The 21,830-nt window shown below is 37.1% G+C and overlaps 2 protein-coding genes across 2 annotated transcripts in view; one reads left to right on the forward strand and one right to left on the reverse strand.

Annotated features, from left to right (window-relative positions):
* GFM2 (GTP dependent ribosome recycling factor mitochondrial 2) overlaps positions 1 to 10,359 on the reverse strand; it is a 51,742-nt gene extending 41,383 nt beyond the window's left edge. The window contains exons 1-3 of the mRNA XM_020998417.2: positions 10,183 to 10,359; positions 8,025 to 8,105; positions 5,744 to 5,828 (exon numbers count right to left, since the gene is read on the reverse strand). Coding sequence (XP_020854076.1) covers positions 5,744 to 5,828; positions 8,025 to 8,090 — 151 coding nt within the window. The 5' untranslated portion in view covers positions 8,091 to 8,105; positions 10,183 to 10,359. The remainder of the gene's footprint in view (positions 1 to 5,743; positions 5,829 to 8,024; positions 8,106 to 10,182) is intronic.
* A 115-nt stretch (positions 10,360 to 10,474) lies between these two features.
* On the forward strand, positions 10,475 to 18,057 carry NSA2 (NSA2 ribosome biogenesis factor). The gene is made up of 6 exons (XM_020998418.2): positions 10,475 to 10,578; positions 12,023 to 12,210; positions 12,313 to 12,463; positions 14,491 to 14,670; positions 15,756 to 15,948; positions 17,764 to 18,057. Exons 1-6 carry the CDS (start codon positions 10,576 to 10,578, stop codon positions 17,829 to 17,831), a joined length of 783 nt encoding a protein of 260 aa, XP_020854077.1. The 5' UTR covers positions 10,475 to 10,575; the 3' UTR covers positions 17,832 to 18,057.
* The last annotated feature ends 3,773 nt before the right edge of the window (positions 18,058 to 21,830 follow it).

Consider the following 21,830-nt stretch of genomic DNA (forward strand, 5'->3'; position numbering starts at 1 on the left):
CCCTAAGCTTTCAAGTAACTAGAATTTCTTCTGCAACCAAAATTAAGAAAAAAACAGTAACAAAACATGTTTACCTCAGTAGTTCTTAAAAAACAAAAAAACTTCAAGGTTATACGAAGAGATTTTAAGCCTATGGTCTTACAACTTCTACATCTTAAATTTATAGAACTGATGCAATTAAAAATGAAAATACTGAGTCACTAGAACTTGTACTACATTTCCACTAAACTCTAGATAAACAGTCTCATTATTTATGGTGAAAACTGATGCTGAAGAGCAGAAAGATCCTAGTGAGCAGTTAGCATCTTCATGTGCTTTTCACCTTTAAACAACAGCCAAGCAACTCTACCCACAGGGCAGACAAGCCAGTCTGGCTGAATCATCAATGATTTGGAGAGAAAGACTGAAGGCAGTTGGTGCTCCCTCAGACCCTGAGCCCAAGAACCCTTGGAATAGCAGCACTACTTCGTCTCAGAGCACCAGCCCTGCTTCCAGCCCAGGCCCTGCAGCCACCATAGCTCCCTCAGAGCAGAAGCTGTCTTGTTTTTCTACTTATATCCTCATGGATTAGTCCAATACTCTGCACATAGTAAAAGCTTTTCATTCTTGCCTCCTAGGTTAATGTTAAAGGTATCACTGGAACAGGAACTGTAATAATTTGTTCCTTGAGAAACTTAGGTTGCTAGAAAAAGAAAAGCTGACCATGGTAACTTTTAGTGTTCATAATAACCTTTATTATTAAAGCAAATTAAAGCAAAACTCTAGTCAATTTATGAATTTACTTCATTGTAAATTTTTCTACAATTCACATTTTCCCCAGATTCCTAGGAAAACATGAGGAATTTTAATAAAAACAAAAAATGTTTTTACTGAATTTATCAAACACCTGACATTGAAAGGGTCTGAAGATCTAAAGGATGCTATAAAGCCCATATTCAGCATAGTTGAAATAAAGGAGCCAAAATTAATTAAAGGACTACTGGCTATATCCTGAACTAAAGATTTCATCCTCTGCTTCCATGCGTCCCCACAAGCTATTTCCTTTATCTAGAGTGTGCTCAAGGGCAACTAGGTGGCACAGTGGATAGAGCACCTGGCCCTGGATTCAGGAGGACCTGAGTTCAAATCCGGCCTCAGACACAATAACACTTACTAGCTGTGTAACTGTAGGCAAGTCACATAACCCCACTGCCTAACCAAAAATAAATAAATAAATAAACAGAATGTGCTCCATCACCTTTACTTATTAAAATGTCCATTTTTCTTCAAGGTTTTAGCTAAGGTGGCACCTCCTCTATGAAATCTTCCCTGATTTCATCCCTCTTCCTGTCCCTCCCTTATCCTCCTTCTTAGTTATTACTGTCTTCGCACACTTCTATTATTTACTTATCTCGGTCCGTTTTGTATCCCACCAGCAGAAAATTTCTTGAATATTGATGTTATTGTCTTCGAATGCCAGAGCCTGGCACAACACTATTCATACATTGTTGTTGAGTCATACCAGTTATGTCCGACTCTTTGTGACCCCATTTGGGATTTTCTTGGTGAAGATATTGGAGTGGTTTGCCATTTCCTTCTTCAGTACATTTTACAGATGAGGAAACTGAGGCAAACAGGGTTAAGTGACTTGCTTAGGTCACACAGCTACTATTCATATAGTAGGCATTAAATAAATGTTTGTTGAGTTGAATTATAACAGCTACCTAAATTTCCTTGGCATTACTCATTCCCTCTGTCCAAGAGTTAATTGGTGTATTTCCCTTACAGTTTCCCTGTATATAATAAAAACATACTACTATCACTAACTATAAGGGAACTAAAAGGTCTTGCAACAAGGTTCAAATACTTAATCATGAAAGTATAAGATAGAATTTAACAATAACACACATACAAAGATATGGATATTTCAGCAAGTTCAATGTGACTGTTAACAAAAACCCAATGTGATCTTAAGACTAAATTGTGTTGAACTTCTAGAAGTCATTTGTTCTATTTCTCTAGGTTTAGGTAGCAAGACACCTAGGATTATGAAAAAGAATACTTGCTTCGTGAAATATTCATAAAATAAACATTCAAAAAACGATTTACAGCAATACCGTATAAACTGTTTGCCATGAGAAAAGAAATCACTCTTCCAAACTCTTTCTACAATACAAATATGGTCTCAATACAGAGAAAGACAAAGTAAAGAAAGAAAATTACAGACCAACATCCCTAATGAACACTGACACAAAAACTTTAAATAAAACATTAACAAATAGGCTGCAACAAAATACTAAAAAAATTATACACCATGACCAGGTTGGATTTGTGCCATGAAAAAGGTAGGTTCAACATAAGGAAGACTGTAAATAATAAGTCATGTTAGTAAGATGTGATTATATCAATAGATGCGAAAAGACTCAAACATCCATTTTTATTAGAAACATTAAGAAGCACAGGAACAAGTGAACCTATCTACTTAAATCAAAGAGCAAGTATTACATGTAGTGGAGAAACACTAAAGGAATAAAGCAAGAAAGTCCATTTTTACCAGTAATGTTTAACACAATACTAGAAATGCTAGTTTAGCAATAAAGCAAAAGAGGGAAATTCAGGCACTAAGCATAGGCAAAGAGGAAACAAAACTATTGCTTTTCATCAATATGATTAAAATTTGCTTATAAACCCTAAAGAGTTGACAGGAGCAGCTAGGTGGTGCAGTGGATAGAGCTGTGGCCTTGGAGTCAGGAGGACCTGAGTTCAAATCAGATCTCAGACACCTGACACTTTCTAGCTGTGTGACCTCGGGCAAGGAATGCCTTGCTAAAAAACAAAAAAACAAAAAAAATTTAATTGAAGTCATGAATTAATAAATTTAACAAAGCTGTAGGATATAAAATAAAATCATATAAATCATCAGCATTCCTGTATGTTACCAACAAAACTCAGTAGAAAGGGCTAGAAAGAGAAATGCTACTTAAAATAGATACACATCAAATCTAATATTGTTAAAATTAGAAGGTAAATGGGAAAAAAATCTTTGTGGCAAGTTTCTCTGTACAAAGATACACCTAAGAATTATATGAATCCAACTAAAAGCACTCTGCAGAAACAGAGACCTAAGTAACTGAAGAAACATTAATTGCTCATGGATAGGCTGAACAAATATAATAAAAATAAATTATTTTACTTAATAATTTACTTACTCAGTGCTGTTACCAATCAAACAATCTAAGGAATATTTTATGGAGCTAGAAAAAAATAATGAAATTCATATGGAGGAAGAAAAGGGTAAGAATCTCAAGGGAAACAATGAAAAAATAAAAGAAGGAAGGAAGGAGTTCTCAAACTGTACTACAAAGCAGTAATCTTTAAAATGATTTTTGATGCACATTAAAAAGTAAAAGGAATTGATTAATGGAACAGATTAAGTTCCAACAACAGATAACATAGAAAAGCAAACAAACAGCAGCACTGTGTTTGATAAACACAAAGACCTCAGTTACTGGGGAAAAGACTATTTGACAAAAACTACTGGGAAAACTGGACTACAAACTGGAAATTTAGACTTAAAGCAACACCTCACACCTCATACAAAGAAAAGATCTAAATCAGGCCTGCACAATCTGTGGCCCACCAGCTACTTACAGCACACCAAAGGATTCTGGGGCGACCTGCAAAAAAAATTTGGAGGAAAACACCCTTTGAATGTAGAGGAAATCCTTGATTTAAATGTCTAAAACTAAGACTTACTCCCCAATAGATAAATGGTCAAAGGATAGGAACAGAAAGTTTTCTTAGGAAGAAATCCAAGCCATCAACAACAATAGCTAAATTTATATAGTGTTTTCTATATGCCTTTCAATGTGCCTGTACTAAGTGCTTTACAATTCTCTTGTTTGATACGACAACTCTGAAATAGAGGTGCTATTTTTATTCCTAATTTACAGATGAGAAAACAGGTAAATAGAAATTAAGGGCCTTGCCCAGGGTCACACAGCTAGTAAGTGTCTGAGGCCGAATCTGAGGTCTTCTTCCTGCCACCAGACCTGGTATTCTATCCACTATGCCACCTAGCTGCTCCTAAAACCATATAAGAAAGCTATATATCAATGATAATTAGAGAAATGCAAATTAAAGCAACTTTGAGGTTCTACCTCACAACCATCAGACTGGCAAAGATGACAAAAGAGGAAAAAGACTCACATCCAACGGCCTTGTAGAAAAACAGGCAAAATTAGTTAACTGTTAATGGAGGTATGAATCAGTCCAGTCATTCTGGACTATATTCTGGAACTATATCCCCAAAATTGCCAAACTGTGCATTCCTTTTGATCTAGCTATCCCAGTAGTAGGCCCATTCCCCAGTGAAAGCAAAGAAAGAGTGAAAAGACTTCTACAAAAATATTTATAGCAACTTTTTTCATAGTAGCTAAAAAACTGAAACTAAGGAGGTATCCTTGTATTTTGGAATAGATAAATTGTAATATAAATATAATGGAATATTATTGTGCAGTAAGAAAAGGTGAAATGGACAATTTCAGAGGAAAAAGAGTAGACCTCTATGAACTTTACAGAGCAAAGTGACCAGAACTAAGAGAATAATTTATACAATGACAACATTATAGAGAAAAACAACTCTGAAAGACTTGGAATTCTGATCAATGAAATGACAAACCATAAGTCCAGAAGCCTGAAGAGAAAAACATACCATTTACCTCCTGACAAAGAGATGATAAACTTAAAATGTATAAATAACTTAAAATGTATAAAGAGGAGTATGTTTTTGGGCATCGCCAATGCGGAAATTTGTTTTCTTGGGTTATGTATGTTTTGGATGAAGGCTTTATTTTATTTTGCGATTTTTTTTTTGGTTGTTGATCAACTGGCAGGGAGTGGGTTCTGTGGAACAGACATTATAAAAGCATGTAAAAAAATTTTTTTTGAAAGACTTGAAAGTTTTAACATAAAATTTAAAAGAACTTAAAAAGACATTTTTACTGACTGTAAGTTCAATGTAATGTCAAAACTCCTAATGCAATCTTAACATTGCATTAATATTAATATAGTCTCCAACTACTACAAGTCATTTACTCTATTCCTTTAGGTTTAAGTAGCAGTATACCAGGGATAGTATAAAGAGCATTTGTTTTAAGAAAAAGAAGTTAATATTTTACAGCACAACTACCCACTCAGTAGTCAGAAATCTATGAACGGATCTCAAGGCTATTTGGTTACATCAGCCAACTCTTTGGATTTTTCTGAGATTCCCAAGGCAGAGGAGAACACAGCTTCCATCCTGCCCGCTCCTTCCCCTATTCTTCTTAAGGACTTTTCTGTTTGCCCTTACCATCCCTCTGACCTCAAGGCATGGGACAAAAGAAAAATACCACTTGTAAGAATAAAAAGCTCATTTTTTGTAATATATATATATATTATATATATATATATATATATATACACACACACACACACACACACACACACACACACACGAAACAATTCTCTTAGAACACAGAATCTCTTAGACTTTGAGGCCCTCAGAGGGTCACTCTGAACTTAAGCAGGACTGTATATTTCAACATCCACAAACACTTATGGAATACCTGTCATATGAAGCCACTCTGTTAGATGGTAAGAGAGATATAATGGCTAAGACAAAATGTTAATAGCAGCTCTCAAGGACTTCACAAGGGTAGAAGAGAAATAAAAGAAGACAGAAAAAATTTAAGGCAAATTGAGATGTAACCAAAACCTATACCTGGTAAGGAACTATAATTCCTTCTGAGAAAAGCTTGTGATATTAATCCCTTTAAAATCATTCCTGTTCTACAGGAACACATGTGCTGTGAAAAAAAAGAAAAATGAGAAGTTAGTTTTACTAAAACACACCTAAAAAAAGCAAACTTCCTTTTGTATTGTTATTTTCCTATTTGCATTATATGCTTTGCCTGGGGACAATCTGGTCCTTTACATTTCTGTTAAATCCTACAATAAGGGACTCCTAACCTTTCTGGAACTGACAACCTAAAATCACTACAAGTGAGGCTGCAGCAGAAGATAAATTTCACACTGTCCTCTAAGGTGACTTGGGGGAGGGAGGGAGAGGAAATAAATTAGAAAGGTAAATGGGTATTCTTTCCCAAATACATCCTAGGGAGGATAATTTGGTTTTGTTTTGGGTTTTTTTTTGGGGGGGGAGGGTGCAGAGGTGGGGTTGGACTGGCTATAGCTAAGGTCAACAGATTCCTGGGAATCCCTGGTAATGAAGAAAATATCATCACAAACTTCTGTTAGGGCCTAGAGCATCCCAGCCACCTACAACAGAGGTATAAAACTGGTCAAACTCCTTCTGAACCAGATTAAAATGTAATTGGGAAATGTTTAACAAAATGAAAAACACAATACAACATAGACAATGTTAATTTATAGTTTTCTAAGTCAACATAGGGTTGTAGGATCTATTTTTAAGTTTGACACCACTGCCCTACAGCATTAATTGCATTTTTTTCTGTCCCAAGAATTCCAAAATGCCTATTTAAAGCTTGTCAGCATATTTCATGCAATTTTAACTAATGTTTAGTGACAGATTTGTACCATAACCTCCCTTTTCTAACACATGTCTACATCTTCTACAGTATTTCTATTTAAAGTCATAAAATCATAGAGCTAGAAAAGCTCTTAGAGATCATTTAGTACAAACCCTGCACGTCAACAGATAAGGAAACTGCCGATCAAAGAGGTTAAGGGACTTGTGAGTACTAGTAAATATCTGACAAGAAAATGTGTCTGGAATGCATCCTATTCATTAATGAGATTTTGCAAAATCCTGGGTTTTTGTGAATGGATCAGGACCAAAGCAATTTGTTAAAAAAAAAAAAATCCTGCAGCAAGGAAGTTTGGCAGATTGTTCTAAGAAGATAGTCTGTCAACTGAGAAGAAATTCAAAAATGAACTTCCTTGTATAGAATGAATTCTTACCACACAAAGGGAAAAAAACTCTTTCTCAGGGCAGGAGGAAAGTAAAGCCTAGGTTAAGTGACTTGCTCCATGTCACTGGTAGTAAGTAGCAGAGACAGGTTTTAGATTCACAACCAATTAATGCAGAGGACTCTGGACCTGAAGTCAGAAGACTTGGCTCCAAATTCTTCCTTTTTTTACTTCTGGTGTGATCTTAGATTAAGTTATTTAATCTCTCTGGGACTCAGTTTCCTTCTCTGTAAATGAGGGTCTCATGGCCTCACAGATGCCTTTTTTAGTTCTAAACCTACGACTAAATCACTACCTTAAAAAGGAAACCCTGATTAAGACTTTTAACTAATTGTTACCTCAGGGAGGAGAGGAACGTTTTTCAGAATGTGCTGATTACTTTAGGGAAGACAGGTGATAGAAAACTGAGATTCTGAAATAGATAACTCAGCAAGCCCATAACTAGTTTCTGGGTTTAAAAAACAGTTTAACTGCAGAAAGTTAAAACATTCACTGAATGCTATCACAGTCTGTATATCTAACCAAGGGTCACTAATTATTCTCAAATAAGATGCTTCCTCTATGTAGAAAAACGTATGTCCCAATAAGGTGAGCAAATCAAGTAACAGCCTAGCTTAACACTAACACGTGTCATACAATTGCACTTTCTATGTTCCACAAAAACACAATTTTGCTATATATGTCTATTTTGGTTATTTTAGTAAATTTTTAAAATTAACCTAACTTTGCTTTGTAACTTTTTTTATATGATAGTCTTTAAATTATTTGGGGTACAATAAAATGAGGTTTAGGCAGTAAACTTGACAATTTGGGATATGTGTGTATGTACGTGTATGTATATCTATATCTATTTATCGAAACAACCATTTCATGAGTAATTCTGGTTCAAGTACCAAATTTTATATACATATCACTGAACTTCTCTGGGCCTCAGTTCTTCATCAGTAAAACAAGGGGTTGGTCTAGATGGCCTGGAAGGTCCCTTTGCAGCTCTAAATCTATGATGCTATGTAGACATTTAAAAACAAATATTTGGAATGATAAAAACTTACATTAACATGCCAACTGGATACTTTCTGTCGATTCACTATAAATTTCCTTAATTTTGTCAACATCATGGTCCTATTTATTCACTGAAAGAAAAAGAACACAATGACAGAATTAAATTTTAATACTTAAATTATGGAATTTAAGTATTTTAATGGGTAAATGTGGAAAGTAATTTTTCTTAACTTTCTTAAGAAAAAATTAATAAATTAGTTAGAAAATCAAAATTTTACCTAAAAATGGGAAAACACATATTTGATTCTCAGGTTTAATATTTTCCCCTTATCCCCAAAATTAAATTCCTCATTTGAAACAAAATGTTAAAAGTAAAGATTGGTGCTCTAACCAAAGCATCGTAAAATAATTTAAGCAGCAGAAAAAATGATATCTAAGATATTCATGAAAATGTCAGTATTCCACATACAGTTCTAGTTTCTCTCAAGCAGAGTGGGTAGATTGCTTTCTATCCTTTAGACCTAATTACTTCCCTATCTATAGCTGAAGTGCCGTAACAGGAAACTGATAAATAGGATTCAAGTGTCATATATGAATACAGAAAAAAAAACACAACAGAAAAAATCATATATTTGTTAACATTTTTTCCCTGTTCTTGGGCAATATGCTACCTAATAAGAGTTACCGAAGTCCTCTACCACCTGAGCTAGCGCCTCCTATGGCAGGCAGCCCCAAGTACACATCCAAGTGCTTTTTCTCAGTCAACATTCTTCTTAACCTTTCCATGGCACCTAACACTACTGACCACTTCCTCCTCCAGGATTCTCTCTCCTACATGGATTTTCGTGATACTGCTTCTTCCTGATCCTCTTCCACTCAGTCTGACACTCCTTCTTATGGTGAATAATCATCCATGTCCTGCTCCCTGATTGACTTAACATCACTCCCCTTCCTATACTCTGTTCTCTTCAAACTCACCTATTACCTGTTCCCCTTACTCAATATTACTCTTTTTGCCCCTGTAGAGATTGTCTCCCATGCCTGGAATACTCTGCTTCCTAACTCTGCCTCTTGGAATCCATAACTCCTTTTAAAGTTCAGCTCAAATACGACAAAGTCTTTCCCAATTTCCTAGGTTCTTGGTGCTCTCCCCCTCCCCAAATTTACTTTCCATTTATTTTGTATCGGTTTAAATAACTGCATTCCTCATTAAAGGGTAAGTTCCCTGAAGGCAGAAAATGCGTGTGTTTGCTTTTTATCTTTTTATCCACAATGTCTTATATTTAGACTTGTAAAACAGAACTAAATTATATTGCAATACACTTCAAATAACACACTGGAAACCAGCTAGACCATACTTTCTGAAATTTGAGGAGAAAAATAAACAAACAAGCCCAAATGTACATTAAGAATTGGTGTAAATAAAACCAAGGACATTTGTAGCACGAATGATCTTCCTGCTGGAATTAAATCATTTTTTCCCAGATGTACCGCTAGAGGGCACTTTTATATTATTACAGCCTGTATTTTCCATTCTGGCCCTAAAGTCAAATGTACTCTGAAAAACATTTACTTTCCTAAGGACCAGACCCACTGTTTATTTTCATATTCGAATTCCAAATCTGCCTCCTAACCGAATGCGTTTCTGTTGTCTAAAACCAGTAATAATAGATATAGTCGATTGATTTTCAGTGACCTCAGCACTTTAGAGTCCTAATTCCCCCCATATTGCTCTGAAATTGAGCACAGCCTGCTCAAGTTCATTCATTCACGGTCAGTCTACAAACATTTACTAAGGGCCATTCAGAGCGGAAAATACAGGCTGTAATGATACAAAAGTGCCCTCTAGAGGCCCGAAGTATGCAGTGCACATCAGGAAAAAAACGATGTAACTCCAGCCAGATCATTCATGCTGCAAATGTCTCTGGTTTTATTCACACCAATTCTTAATGTACATTTGGGCTTGTCTATTTTTTTCTCCTCAAATTTCAGAAACTATGGTCTAGCTGATTTCCAGTGTGTTATCTGAGGTGCATTGCAATATAATTTAATTTGGTTCTGTTTTACAAGTCTAAAGCATTGGCTGCTGGGCTCAGACCGGACACGGTCCTGGGATACCAGTCCTCAGGGACCTTACAATCTCGGAGTGGTCAGAAAAGCAAACCCCGGGAATCCATCGCAAAGCCCTTCGTCCTCGTCAGGACCCACCTGAGGGACAGCTGTCCCCTCGGAGCGGACGCTCGGCTGGCCTGGGGTGGGGGGGTCGGTCTACAGCCTCTGCAAAGCCTCCGCGGCCATCTACTCGAGGCACTAGCCGGAAGTCGGTGCTCTCCGCTCCGCCTCCGGCCGCAGAAGTGCAACAGCCAAATGCGGCCTCCGGTGACTTCCGCCCGGGCCTCCTCTGGTCGGAAGCGGTAAGCACTGGGAAAGGGAAGGCGGAGCGAAGCGGAACGGAAGTTCCGAAACCTCTGGTTGAGTCCGGGAGTTTTGAAGGGAGACCCTTTTTCTTTTCCGGCTCCTGGGGAGGCGGACACTAGCTGCTGAGGGTCTGGAGTTTGGAAGCGTTTTCGGCGGCTCTTCGACGGGCCCCCAGCCGTCAATATGGTGAGATGGTCGGGCCACTTAAATGGGTCTGAGGAGCGGGGAGAGCTCCCGACACTGGTCGCCCAGGGAGGCTTGGTGGGGAGCGGAGACCCCCCGGCGTCAGGCCCGGCGGGGCCGCGGAGTAAACCGTGTTTACCCGGAAATGGGGGAGGGCGGGGAGGCCACGTGTTCCTTACCCCGGAAGCTCCCCCGGTGGCTTCGGAATCCTAGACCTCATCCAGTCTCCAGTCAGTCAAACCAGAGGCATTCATTAAACTCTTCATTTGTTTCTGGCACAGTGCCGGGCTCTGGGGAGGCAAAGACAGGAGTGAGATATTTAATCCCTGCCCTCCAAGAGGCTCTACATGGGAGCGGGGCAGGGATGTATACAGGCACATATAGGATCTAGACGAAACAAAATAAAAGGATTTACTTAGTTGGAGCTTCCTGGGAGGCGGCACTTGGGTTGAGCCTGAAGGGAGCCAAGGGTCCCAAGAAGCAGACATAAATAAGGGAAGGCCTGGGCCTGTCTAAATGCTCGGAGGCTGGACATTAAATGTCTTATGCGGACATTTGGAATATGCAATACATTGATTAAAGGAACGTGTAACTACTCAGCACAAGTCGTCTGGAGCTGGATTGTTATGGAGTTTGAATGTCAAACAGGATGTTTTATATTTTATCCCAAAGACAGTTGGAAACCGCTGGAGCTTCTTGAGCAGATGAGCCATGTTCAGACCTCTGTTTTGGGAATATTAATTTGGCACCTGTATGAGGAATGATTGTACAGGGGAGAGGCTGGATAAAAGAACAGTTCTTTCCAGCGGAAAGGTGACGGTGGTTGTAATAAAAAAAATGAGGAGACTGATGCCCGAGATGTTCTTGCTGAGGGTGTGAAATCTCCATTCACATTCACTGGGCTAGGTAATTCACTTCCAAGTGACCTACTGGCCTTATTCTTATGAAGCAAGCCTTTGGTAACTGCATCAGAATGATTCTTGGAAACTCAAAATGCAGGAGCAGGATGCTAACTCCATTTTTTTTTCTTTAAATGGAAAGTAAAAGATATAAGGGAGGCATCAGGTTGCATTTCTTTGGCTGTAGTTTTCCATTTGAGTATGGCAGTTTATTAACTTAACTGTTGAATATCTCTCCTGCCCATAAAATTAGTTTATTTTAACCTCTCTGAATCAGTATGGCATTTGCCAATTAGTTACGGCGAAGAAATAGTATGTTAAGGGATTCCCTGCAACTATCCTTCTATGTAAAAAATAACTCATTTTTGTCTTGGAGCAGGCATGTGTGGATTTCAATACTATGATTACCTTGCATGTATGAATAATCACTTTCAGCTAGGGTGGATATTATCTTAACTTACGGTCCATATAAAAGAAAGCAATAACTTGGGAAGTTATTCTTTCAGTAGATGCTTTTAAAAGTATTTCATGCTTTCTGTGCCTTATAGCCACAGAACGAATACATAGAGTTACACCGAAAACGGTATGGCTACCGCTTGGATTACCATGAGAAAAAGAGAAAGAAGGAAAGCCGAGAGGGTCATGAACGTTCAAAGAAAGCAAAGAAAATGATTGGTCTAAAAGCCAAACTCTACCATAAACAGCGTCATGCTGAGAAGATTCAGATGAAAAAGACGTGAGTACATTCTGTTTATTTGATGTATTTGTAATTACTGTGTATTTGATTAACTTTTTTAGGAATTATTTAGGGTAATTTTTTTCTGGACTTTTTATGTAGTATCAAGATGCATGAAAAGAGAAATACCAAGCGAAAGAATGATGAAAAAACTCCCCAGGGAGCAGTGCCTGCATATCTGCTGGACAGAGAGGGACAGTCCCGAGCCAAAGTTCTTTCCAACATGATTAAACAGAAACGAAAAGAGAAAGCTGTAAGTGATGATACTTCTTAGGATATTCCTTTCTTTCTTTTTTTTTTTGGCTATGTTTAAATGGTTTCTTTTATGAGAAATATTCATATCTCGTGTTATCAAAATTCATAAGGAATGTTTTGTAGTTTTTCAGATTGATTTGAAACAAAAGGGTTAGTTAGAAGTGTCCAGTCTTTTCCTGAAGGACTCATAGTTCTGTTGTTATTCCTACACCAGTGCACATAGACAGTGTTTGAAGAGTGTGGATGGCCAAAAGATTCATTAACTTATAGCCAACTTGGTAGTGAGGCTGTCTAGTTTTTGATAGGCTAGTCCTTAGTTGACAGAAAATAGGTGACATTCTACTTCTAGAACTGCAATTGAAGCCATTCCATCTTGGTAAAAATGTGCACTTTTGGGGAGATAAGAGTAAATTGACAGAGGAAACCAGTGGATCAGTGACATGAAATGAATTGTAGGGTTGGGTGTTTTTTTGGGGGGGGGGTTGGAAGTGAAAAACTGGATATAGTCCTTATCCACAGGTAGTTTGCAATATTATTAGAGAGAGAAGACAAAACCATGAATCAGTTAAATTATAATACAGGTTGACAAGCTTTGAATAATTATATATTGGCCATGGAGTGAGTTACAGGAAGAATAAGAATATAAAAGTATTAAATAAGGTCTGTCTTCACGGCTCTTAGATTTTAGTTAGACTGTAAGTTCTGTTGAATGGTACAAATAATAAGGGTGGGAGTTTAGAATATGTAAAACTAGGTCTTTATGTAATTTGTCTCACTATGTACAGAATTTGCAATGAAATAAGCATTAGCTTAGTGATTCTTGGTACTACTATATATTGCTATGTTTTTAAAGTTAGTATATGTTGTTAGTTCCTTCACAGCATTTCATATGAGGGAAAATAAATCTGGTAAAACCTCTGTCATGTCAATGATGTCATTCAATAAACCATTAATGATGGCATTATATTTTAAGAGGTGGCAACTCTCTTAGACTCATCCTTTCAGTATTAGGCAATGATATAGTACTAAACCGCGCAATCTTCTATATGCCAACCTCTGTCCTAGGTGCTAAGATACAAAAATAAATGTGGGGGCAGGAGTGGGAATACAAAACTTAGGAAAATAAAATGTAAGTACATAAGAGGTACAAATAACATAAGATCCAATGGAAGAAAGATGGGAAGGTTTCATGGACAAGGTGGTATTTTGCCTTGGAGAGATTTTCAGCTGGTAGATGGATAGAGGCAAGATGTTTAAGGCATAAGGAATGCAGGGGTGGGGAACCTGTGAACTTCCGGCCACATGTGGCCCTCTGTGTCCTCAAGTGTGGCCCTTTGACTGAATCCAAACTTCACAGAACAAATCCCCTTAATAGATTTGTTCTGTAAAACTTGGACTCATTCAAAAGGTGTATCCAAGGACCTCAAGGGCCGCAGGTTCCCCACCCCTGTCATGGAGGCAAGAAGATATGGGCATGAAGGGAGGAATGGTGTAGGATTCAGGGTGGTACCAGATTGTGAAAAATCTTCAACAGCATGTTAAGGACTTTGGGCTTAATTTGGTAGGCAATAGGAAACCACTGAAGGGTTATTGGAAGCCATTGCTTTATCTATTCAGTTTGCCATTTCCTGCCACCACCAACAATAAAACCTCCAAGGGTCTTAAGGGGATCAGACTTTTAATTAAGAATTCCGTACCCTGTTTTTCTATACAGATGCTATACAGAACCTATACAGATTTAAAAAGCAATTCTTTCTACTGAGCCTTCTCCTTCTGTGATTTACTAGCCAAATGACTTTTGTCCAAGTCATTTAACCTTTCTGAGTCTCATTTTCCTCATCTGTGAATGGGAGTAATACATGTATTACCTGCCTCAAAGAGTAATGAGTAACTGTATAAAAAGTGCTTTGTAAACCCCAACCGACTATATAAACCTGAGTTATTTTTATTAGCTTTTGGCTCAAAAGTCTCCACATTTTACTATCAACACCATATGTTAACAGTGGCTTGTATGTATACTTTTAGGGTAAATGGGAAGTGCCGTTGCCAAAAGTTCGTGCCCAGGGAGAAACAGAAGTGTTAAAGGTTATTCGAACAGGAAAGAGAAAGAAGAAGGCTTGGAAGAGAATGGTTACTAAAGTCTGCTTTGTTGGGGATGGCTTTACACGAAAACCACCAAAATATGAAAGATTTATTAGGCCAATGGTAAGTCATTTGCTGGTTCAAAGATTGATGCCAGTCCTCTGGGTCTGTATGAAGTAAGTTTAAAAAATGCAACATAGGGAAAAAAAAGATTAAGTTAAAGAAGACAATTTTTTTTCCCCACAGTATTTTTTAATTTCTTTGTCCTTGGTGGCCCTTAGGAGAGGGAAAAATCTTGTTTGAATTAATAAAAGCCATAGTTCTGTAATTTGAATTATTTAGTAGTTGAACATTTCCAGCGATCTATTTGTAACTTAATATGCTACATTAGAGTTAGTTATTATTTTCAACATATTGACTTCTCCTCTGCAAATTACTCTCCTGAAATTGGTCACTATTAAAATTCTAAATTACTCGTTCAGAAAATGTTTTTAAGGTAATAACAGAAATAAGACTTATAAGCTTAACATGTAATTCTTGAAAAGATGTAAGATTTAGTACTATAAATAAAGGATTTAAGTTTCCACTCTTTTCAAAAATACTGAGGAGATTGATGATTTGTTATTATTATTATTACTATTATTGTAATATTATTATTGTAATCTGTATTTGCAGCCTAATTTTCCCCATCATAAATAATAAATAATAGCCAGACAGTTTGGTGAGGCTGACTATCAAATGGGCTGTTACATAATTATATTACTAAATAGCTGCAGAGATGACAAAAGCATTTCACCCTATGCTGTTGTATACCTACGAGGCTACTGCCGCTTCCAGATGTGTTTATAGGACAAAAGGCAAAGGGAAAGAGTGTTTCCTATCTCTTAAATGTTCAGTAGAGAACATTAGGCTGATATCTGTTAATATTTAGAAGAGAGAAAAGTACATTGTAACTGTAGAGGCTGATCATATTATGGATTTGTTTTCTTCTTAAACTACTAGATTTTCACTTGATGAAATTTTTTAGCAAATTATTGGCAGTTTAGTATGTCTAAGACAAAAGATAAGCTTTTCAGTAGGGATGGTTTTGTGAACAGAACATGCTCTTTGTTTAATTAAGTTTTATGACCTCCGTAATCTTTGACTACACAAATGTTGCAAAAATAATTAGGTAGTTGGAAATGAGCTATTGTTTTAATCTTTAACAGGGTTTACGTCTTAAGAAGGCTCATGTAACTCATCCTGAACTTAAAGCCACTTTTTGCCTACCCATACTTGGTGTGAAGAAGAATCCCTCCTCCCCACTATATACAACTTTGGGTGTTATTACCAAAGGGACTGTCATTGAAGTGAATGTGAGTGAGCTGGGCCTTGTGACACAAGGAGGAAAAGTTATCTGGGGTAAGTAGGATTCACAGTACTGATAACTGCTAGTCATCTGTGGTTTGAAAATAAGCACATAAGATGACATTTAAAAGAAGCAGCTAGTATATAATTTTTTTTTAATGTTCACTGGAGTGGATTTGATTTTTATCAAATTTATATCACATCTGTGAGGAAGACTAATAAATTCCTTTTCTACAAAAATTATATTTGTATTCTAAATTCAAAGCTTAGTAGTAAAGGTTTCTTGATAGAAGATGCTATCCAAAAGCAGTGATTTTATTTATTTATTTTAAGTGTTAGTGTTGCAGCTACATCAGATTCTACCAACGGTAAATTTTCAAAATTTGTCAAAAACAGGGGCAGCTAAGTGGCTCAGTGAATAGAGCACCAGCCCTGGATTCAGGAGGACCTGAGTTCAAATGTGGCATCAGAGACATAACACTTACTAGCTGCATGACCCCAGGCAAGTCACTTAACCCCATTGCCTAGCCAAAAAAAGAAAAAAGAAAGAAATTGTCAAAAATAAGACATTTTGCCTTAGTTCAAAAAAGTTTGTGATGAAATGCTTTTTAAACAAGTACTTGAGCATGAACAAGTGTATGTGATTAACCATCTTATTTAATCACATATATAACTAAACTTTCTACCAAGTCAGCATGGAAAATTGAAATACTGTGACATACCTAAATCAGTATTCCTTTGTCTCGTTTGTTAACATAGACCTGGGAAGGTCTGTGTTTACTCTTCACTCAGAACCCAGATGATTTCTAAATTAGTCCAAGAAGCATAATCTTTCTCCACTTACTGAAGCTATTGTAATATAAAGCTTTATGCTGAAATATTTTTTAACTAAAAAGGCATCAAGGTGAGGTAGAAAGTACAGAAACGGGAGTTGGGAGGTCTGAATTTGAACCTTGATTCAATAGAAAAGTCAACTTCTTTGAGCTTCACTTCCTTAATCTGCAAAATGGGGATATTTTTACCATGTATCTTGCAGGGTTGTTGTGAGGAGAGCATAAATGTGACTTACATTTCACTATATCCTACATTTTAACATTTAGATACCATTTAGATTGTTGAAAATATTTGTTGAATATTCCCTCTAATGATGTTGGCTTGCCCATTCTGTGGTATTCATATCCATCGACTACTAGCCATAAAGGCTCTCCAATATTCTAGGGAGTTCAAGGGTGGAGAGTCTTCCTCCGGATCTCTTGATTTTAGTGGGTATGAATTGAAGACACAGGCTATTAGTTGGTTATTCTTTGTTTTTACTGCATAACCCACTCATTTTCTCTTCTCATATATCTCTCTCTCATATCCTTTGTGTGATGGATACTTTGTAACACATTGAAACTGGTTGACATCCATGGGTAGTGTCTTTGGGTAACTCACAGTTATTCTTTAGGATGTGGTATTCCATTGTTGATAGACATAACATTGGATGAATAGTTTTTTGCGTATGTGGTTTTTTTTCCTAATGGGGCCTTTGTTTCAGATTAGCATACAATTAAAAAAAAAACCTCTTCCAGAAACATTTCTTTTGAGAGTGCCTGACATGTAGTTAGCATGAATTGACACTTTTTAATTCATTCATTAAAGCTGACTTATGCTCTTTTTTAACTTGTTTGTAGGTGACTGCTATTTTTAAATAGTTTCCATAATTTTTGAAGCTTAAGTTCATGCCCTATTTTACATTTAGAGATTTGATATCTACATTTGAACACTTTGAATATAACTTAAAAAGTTGTTTTGAAGAGCTTTTATGTCACAAATTAAAGTTAGTGACTTATTAGGTAATACTAATTATTCTTCAATTTTTTTTTAAAGGAAAATATGCGCAGGTTACCAACAACCCAGAAAATGATGGATGCATAAATGCAGTCTTGCTTGTTTGATTGACTGATTGAAGTCCTACATCTTTGATACTTATTAAAGATTCTACAACATATCACGAAAACCACAACAGTTACTACATTGAACAGTCACAAAACAAAACCAAAGACACAATTCTACATGTGGTTGTTTTCATTTGAGATTAACTTGGAAAACAGATGAGACACTTTTCTATTCTTTTGAGACTTTTTCCCATTTTGGAGTGGCAATAAAAAAAGCTTGTACTTACTCTGACTGCTGAGTGCATTGAAATCCTCTCTCAGGATCAAGAAGTAGTACGTTATTTGTCTCCATTTTGTTAAAAGTGTTTTTCTGACCACTTGAGATTCGGGTAGAAAAAGGCTAACAAAGGGTGTTAGGTCAGTCTAAATCAGTGAATGATTAGGGAGAACAAGAGCTTAGTTCAAATTAAATTGATACTAATTTTTTGTTCCATATATAAAGTCTGACTTAAAAGATAGTTGAAAGGATGAAAATTAAGTGACCAGATAGCTTTTTATCTGGTTTGCAAACCATGTCATTAGTTATAAGGGAAAGGGACAGCAACTGGTTGGGCTGTCGGTGAGCTTACAAAAATTCATCCATACTACTAGAAGAAAACTTCACAGGACTAAAGACAATGCATTTACTGTTAATTCTTTTCATTTTATTAATTCATTGCTTTGCCAGAGTAACCTGGAGGCCATTACCCTCAGAAACAACTAGAACACTGAAGCTTAGTATATTATCAATAATTAAATGTTTTATAAAAGCTTACATTTATAATACATTAATTCACAAGCTGTCCACAACTCCAATGGGGTGGAAGTGGCTATGAGTTCTTGAAAGCCACTCCTTCAGAGCTCTGACAGGTTCTTCTGTGCTGGAAAGGATACGTACTATCTAAGGGAGAGACTGTGTCCAATTGAAGGACCAGCCAAACTGAGTGTATGAAGGCTCATCACCAGAAGGTGGCTGTTACATTATTTGCCCATGCAGCCTATTAAAGCCTCTCAGTTCCCCCACTCAGGCAGAGCGGGGGAAAGGAGAGGAAGAGGCTAAGACCACACCATCTACCCGCAACATCTACTGACCCCGGTGATATGCTAACTGGACAACCCAAGTCACATTAATCTTCACTTTGTTGCTATCAATTAAAGTCGTGAACAAAAAGGAAGCTGCAGCTAAGAATAACAAGTAAATGAATTGGATTCATTGTTCAACAGCAACAGGAAAAATTTTAGGGGATTGTTGGTCATCTTATATAAGAGAACTTAGAATGAGTACTTGCAAAAGACTGAAGCTAAATGCAGTTTTTACACCAAGTTTTATGGCAGATGGAGAGGCAAAGAAATAATATAATTTGTCAAATCCCTACAAATTAATTAAGTCAGCATATACTTTAAGCAGTGAGGTCTTTTAGTCTCTGAAACTTTTAACCAGTTGCATGAGGATGAAAATATGACCTGTTGTAGGATAACATTTGTGCAAGCAGGCTTATTCTCTTCTAATACATTTGTTGAGGATGCTCTTGATATGTATGTAAATCTAAGGTTTTGTTCGTTTTTGTTTTTTATGGGAGAGTAGGCACATATGTAGGTGATAACTTTATTCCTTTTTTTTGGGTATTAATAGCCATGATTTATTCCAGGCATTTCATATTCTCCCCCATTAGAACATTATTCAGGACCAATTTAGGTTCCTATTCAAACAAAATGAGACAGCTATAGGTGATTCAGCAGTTAAGATTTACTTAATCCTAAAATAGAAGAATATTCAACAGTACTAGCATTTAGTGAACAGGGTGAAACCTCTGGTCCTGCACGGCAGGGTATGGTGACTCTGCTGGCCTTCGGACAACTAACTGCAGTCTAAATGGGCCTGGCTTCACTTTCAGGTTGATGGGCCTTTTTATGCTCTACAGTGACTTGGAAACCTCAGGAACATGGCCAGAGGCTACCAGGAAGCTGCCCTAAAGGGACGCACATCTTGAGCCTTGGCCCCAGTGATAGCTTTGTGGCGTTTCAGGGAAAAGCTAGGGGGAAGGAAGAAAACTAGGACATCTCAGTCCTTTGACATCCCTTTTTTCAGATGTCTTGAGAATTGGTGCAAAAGAGCAAAATTCTGCATTTCAATAAGATGTCTTTAGCGTGTTAAATTATACAGACATCCAAAAAATGACAGTTCATCTATTTATTATTATCAGAAACAGGCAAATGCTCACCAAAGGTTTTGCTGCTGTCATTAAGGAAGATATCACAAGGAGAAGACAGATTGAGACTTATAGAGCAGTGCATATAATAAATAAATAGGTAATTTAGAGGAAGAGGGTAAATTATGGCCATTGACTACAACTGGAAAGAAAGTTCTCAGAGAGACTGAGTTTTGAAATAAGGTGTGACCAGTTTCTCTTAACCATTTCAATTCCTATATTTGGCAGGTAAGACCTCTCCAATGGAGCAGTTAAGTGGTAATCCTGTGTAAACACTAGAGTCATGGAAAGGAGGGAGCACAGACCTCCTAGTAGGGGGCTGATAAATATTTTAGCTAACAACAGATTGTCTAGAGAAAATCAGTACATAGACTTTAAGTTTAATATGTATTAACATTGTCTCCATCACTTAAATCTAGACCGTCCCATTTGCCAATTTCTGAAGTGTGAACACTCACACTGAAAAGCTAACAATTGCCAAAAGCCAGTCTAAGCTGGTTCTAGCACACCACTGCTAATCTGTGCCTAAAAGAGATGGGGGGCAGCTAGGTGGTGTAGTGGATACAGCACTAGTCCTAGAGTCAGGAGGACCTGAGTTTGAATTCAGATTCAGACACTACCTATGTGACCCTGGACAAGTCACTTTAACCCCATTGTCTACAGACCAACAAAAACAAAAGAGATAAGGGGTATTCTTTTCAGTAGCCAGAGAAAGGAGGAGGGTGATGTGGTCCTATTGATCTGTCCAGGATGGGGCAATGAAGTGGCAGCTCCTAAAATGCCTCTCCTCTTTTGTATAGGAAAAGTTCCATCTATGATTTGTGTTGAGGCACTTCGAAATGTCTGCTTCCAAATCTATGCTTGGGGCACAACAGGATGAGTATATGGGATTGGACAGGCATGTTTACCAGTTTATGCAAAGTAAGTTAACAGGCGAAAGGGTAGAATCTTACCTATAGTCTTAGGGGTGGTGAAGCTATTTGGGCACAGAGAGGTATATTTATAAAGTTACAAGTGTGGAACAACACATCAATTCAAATATAAAGGTTTAGGAGCCAGAAGGTAAAATAACCATAGAAAGAATACACCGCTTACCACCTGAAAGACATCCCAAATTGACAACACCAACAAATATAATAACAAAATTCCAAAATTACCAGCTGAAAGAGAAGGTGCTGCAAGCAGCCAGAAAAAAACAATTTATCATGGAACCACAGGATTGCACAGGACCTTGTAGCTTCTACATTAAAAGACCGCAGGGTATGGAACATGATATTCCATAAGGCAAAGGAGCTTGGATTGTAGCCAAGGATCAACTACCCTACAAAAATGAGCATGATTTTTCAAGGGAGGAGATGGATATTCAATGAAATAGGGGACTTCCAAGCCTTCCTGATAAAAAGACCAGCGCTCAACGAAAAATTTGATCTTCAAGTACAAGATTCAAGAAAGACAAATATAAAGGGTTAGGATATTAGCCAATTCCAAATTGCTAGGAGAATGAGCTTGGTAATTAGTCTTTCAAAAGAGGACCAAAAGTCTATAGTTCTCCCTTGATAGTCTGCTTATTAATGCTAACGTCGGATTGTGGAGGGCACTTGCAATACACAAAGATCCTAACGTGTGAATGCATGCAACTATTCCATAGCAAACACTAACTCATTTAAAACTCCCAAAAAGTAAGAAAGTTTGACATTTGCTATTACACAACTCTAAGAAGCAAACATATCTTAATACTCAAAATTAAAAAGTGTGGTTTCTATGAATCTTAGAATGGACACTCTGAAACAAATCAGAGCAGTAGGTTAGT

Source organism: Phascolarctos cinereus, unplaced genomic scaffold, assembly GCF_003287225.1.
Source record: "Phascolarctos cinereus isolate Bilbo 61053 unplaced genomic scaffold, phaCin_HiC Scaffold_4;HRSCAF=312, whole genome shotgun sequence".
NCBI classification, from domain to species: domain Eukaryota; kingdom Metazoa; phylum Chordata; class Mammalia; order Diprotodontia; family Phascolarctidae; genus Phascolarctos; species Phascolarctos cinereus.

What these genes read in the sequence shown, in the direction of transcription:
- NSA2 (XM_020998418.2), top strand. An exon ending in AGAAACGAAAAGAGAAAGCT is followed by an intron (nt 12,464 to 14,490) that starts GTAAGTGATGAT and finishes GTATACTTTTAG; the next exon opens with GGTAAATGGGAAGTGCCGTT. An exon ending in AGGAGGAAAAGTTATCTGGG is followed by an intron (nt 15,949 to 17,763) that starts GTAAGTAGGATT and finishes TTTTTTTTAAAG; the next exon opens with GAAAATATGCGCAGGTTACC.